The 1,463-nt window shown below is 43.9% G+C and overlaps 1 protein-coding gene across 1 annotated transcript in view; it reads left to right on the forward strand.

Moving 5' to 3' along the window:
- The window catches only part of Dnajc8 (DnaJ heat shock protein family (Hsp40) member C8), a 19,887-nt gene that overhangs the window by 9,144 nt on the left and 9,280 nt on the right, over positions 1 to 1,463 (forward strand). The window contains exons 4-5 of the mRNA XM_029476447.1: positions 189 to 255; positions 794 to 968. Coding sequence (XP_029332307.1) covers positions 189 to 255; positions 794 to 968 — 242 coding nt within the window. The remainder of the gene's footprint in view (positions 1 to 188; positions 256 to 793; positions 969 to 1,463) is intronic.

Below are 1,463 nucleotides of genomic sequence, written 5' to 3' on the forward strand. Positions count from 1 at the left end.
ATGTGGTTGCTGGGATTTGAACTCAGGACCTTCGGAAGAGCAGTCGGGTGCTCTTACCTGCTGAGCCATCTCACCAGCCCATCTGGAGCTTTCTTACACAAAGTTCATACTCTTTACTTACTGATGTGCGTGAAGAGCTCAGGCCCCGCCCGTGAGCTGCTGACGAACCTGACTTCTCTTCCCTGCAGTTGTCCATCTTGGTGCATCCTGACAAAAACCAGGACGATGCTGACAGAGCACAGAAGGCTTTTGAAGGTATTTGTACATTTACCTATATTTGAGTGGTATATGATGTCGATGCTAAGTAATAACTGGTTGTGGAAAGGCTGTGGATTTCAGTAAAGCAGCCATTTAAGCAGAATGTCTCCCTGGGGGCTGAGTGTGTAGCTCAGTGCTTGCCTAGCATGCTTGATAGAGGCCTGGGCTCAGTCCTCAGCACTGCAAAGAAAGTGCACATTAATCTTGCTTTGTTAAAACTTTTGTGTCTACCAATTTACCTTTATTGCATAGGTTCCTTTTTTCTTTGCTAAACATAAGTGGGAAACTTTATCAATGTATTAAATCTAGATGTGGTATATTTAGCTTTGAGTCTATATTTAATAATTTTTTCTAAGACTTTCAAGGTCATTGCTATGGTTGTATGCTTTTTTTTTTTTAATGGGTTTAACAACATTAAATAACTTAACAAAGTAGGGAATTTTTAGACAGTGCAAGTCCATTTACACTGCCTGAGTATAGCTCAGACTTTGAGAGGGTATTTGCAGAAACAGTTAACTTCAATGTTTTGCATTAGCTGTGGACAAAGCTTACAAGTTGCTACTGGATCAGGAACAAAAGAAGAGGGCCCTGGATGTAATTCAGGCAGGAAAAGAATACGTGGAACACACTGTAAGTATCTCTAGTGCTGCTGTGTTTATAGGAAGTGACAGCAAGCCTGGGGCACCATGTAGAAGGGTGTATGCAACCTAGCAGTGCAAACCACTGGTCATTCTCTCTATTGGTTAGCTGTGTTGCTCAGGAAGAGTGCCCAAATCTAGCCTCCTTTCCTGAGAGGCGAGCTCAGGGTAAGATGTGGCTAGGACACTACCATTCCCACTTCCCTGCCAGTTCTGAGTGGTGTTGAAAGCTACCTTTAGTCCCCAGCTGAGGTGCCATCCTGCCTCAGAGAGTGGGGAAGTGGAGCTGTTCAGACCCTGTTGAGTCCCTGGTTTGTTAAAGGATTTAGGAATGAGAGGCTGTCATGGAGCTCCGAGTGAACATCCAGGTTAATGACAGCAATCTGAAGGCTCAGTTGAACAAACTAAATAACAGCTTTTGTTTGTTTGTTTAAAATGGGTCTGACTGGGGTTGCAGGACAGGATAGCCTGGGCTGATTTTGACTTTTTTTTTTTTTTGATTTTTCGAGACAGGGTTTCTCTGTGTAGCTCTGGCTGTCCTGGAACTCACTCTGTAGACCAGGCTGG

The sequence above is a fragment of the Mus caroli genome, chromosome 4 (assembly GCF_900094665.2).
Source record: "Mus caroli chromosome 4, CAROLI_EIJ_v1.1, whole genome shotgun sequence".
In the NCBI taxonomy this organism is placed as follows: Eukaryota; Metazoa; Chordata; class Mammalia; order Rodentia; family Muridae; genus Mus; species Mus caroli.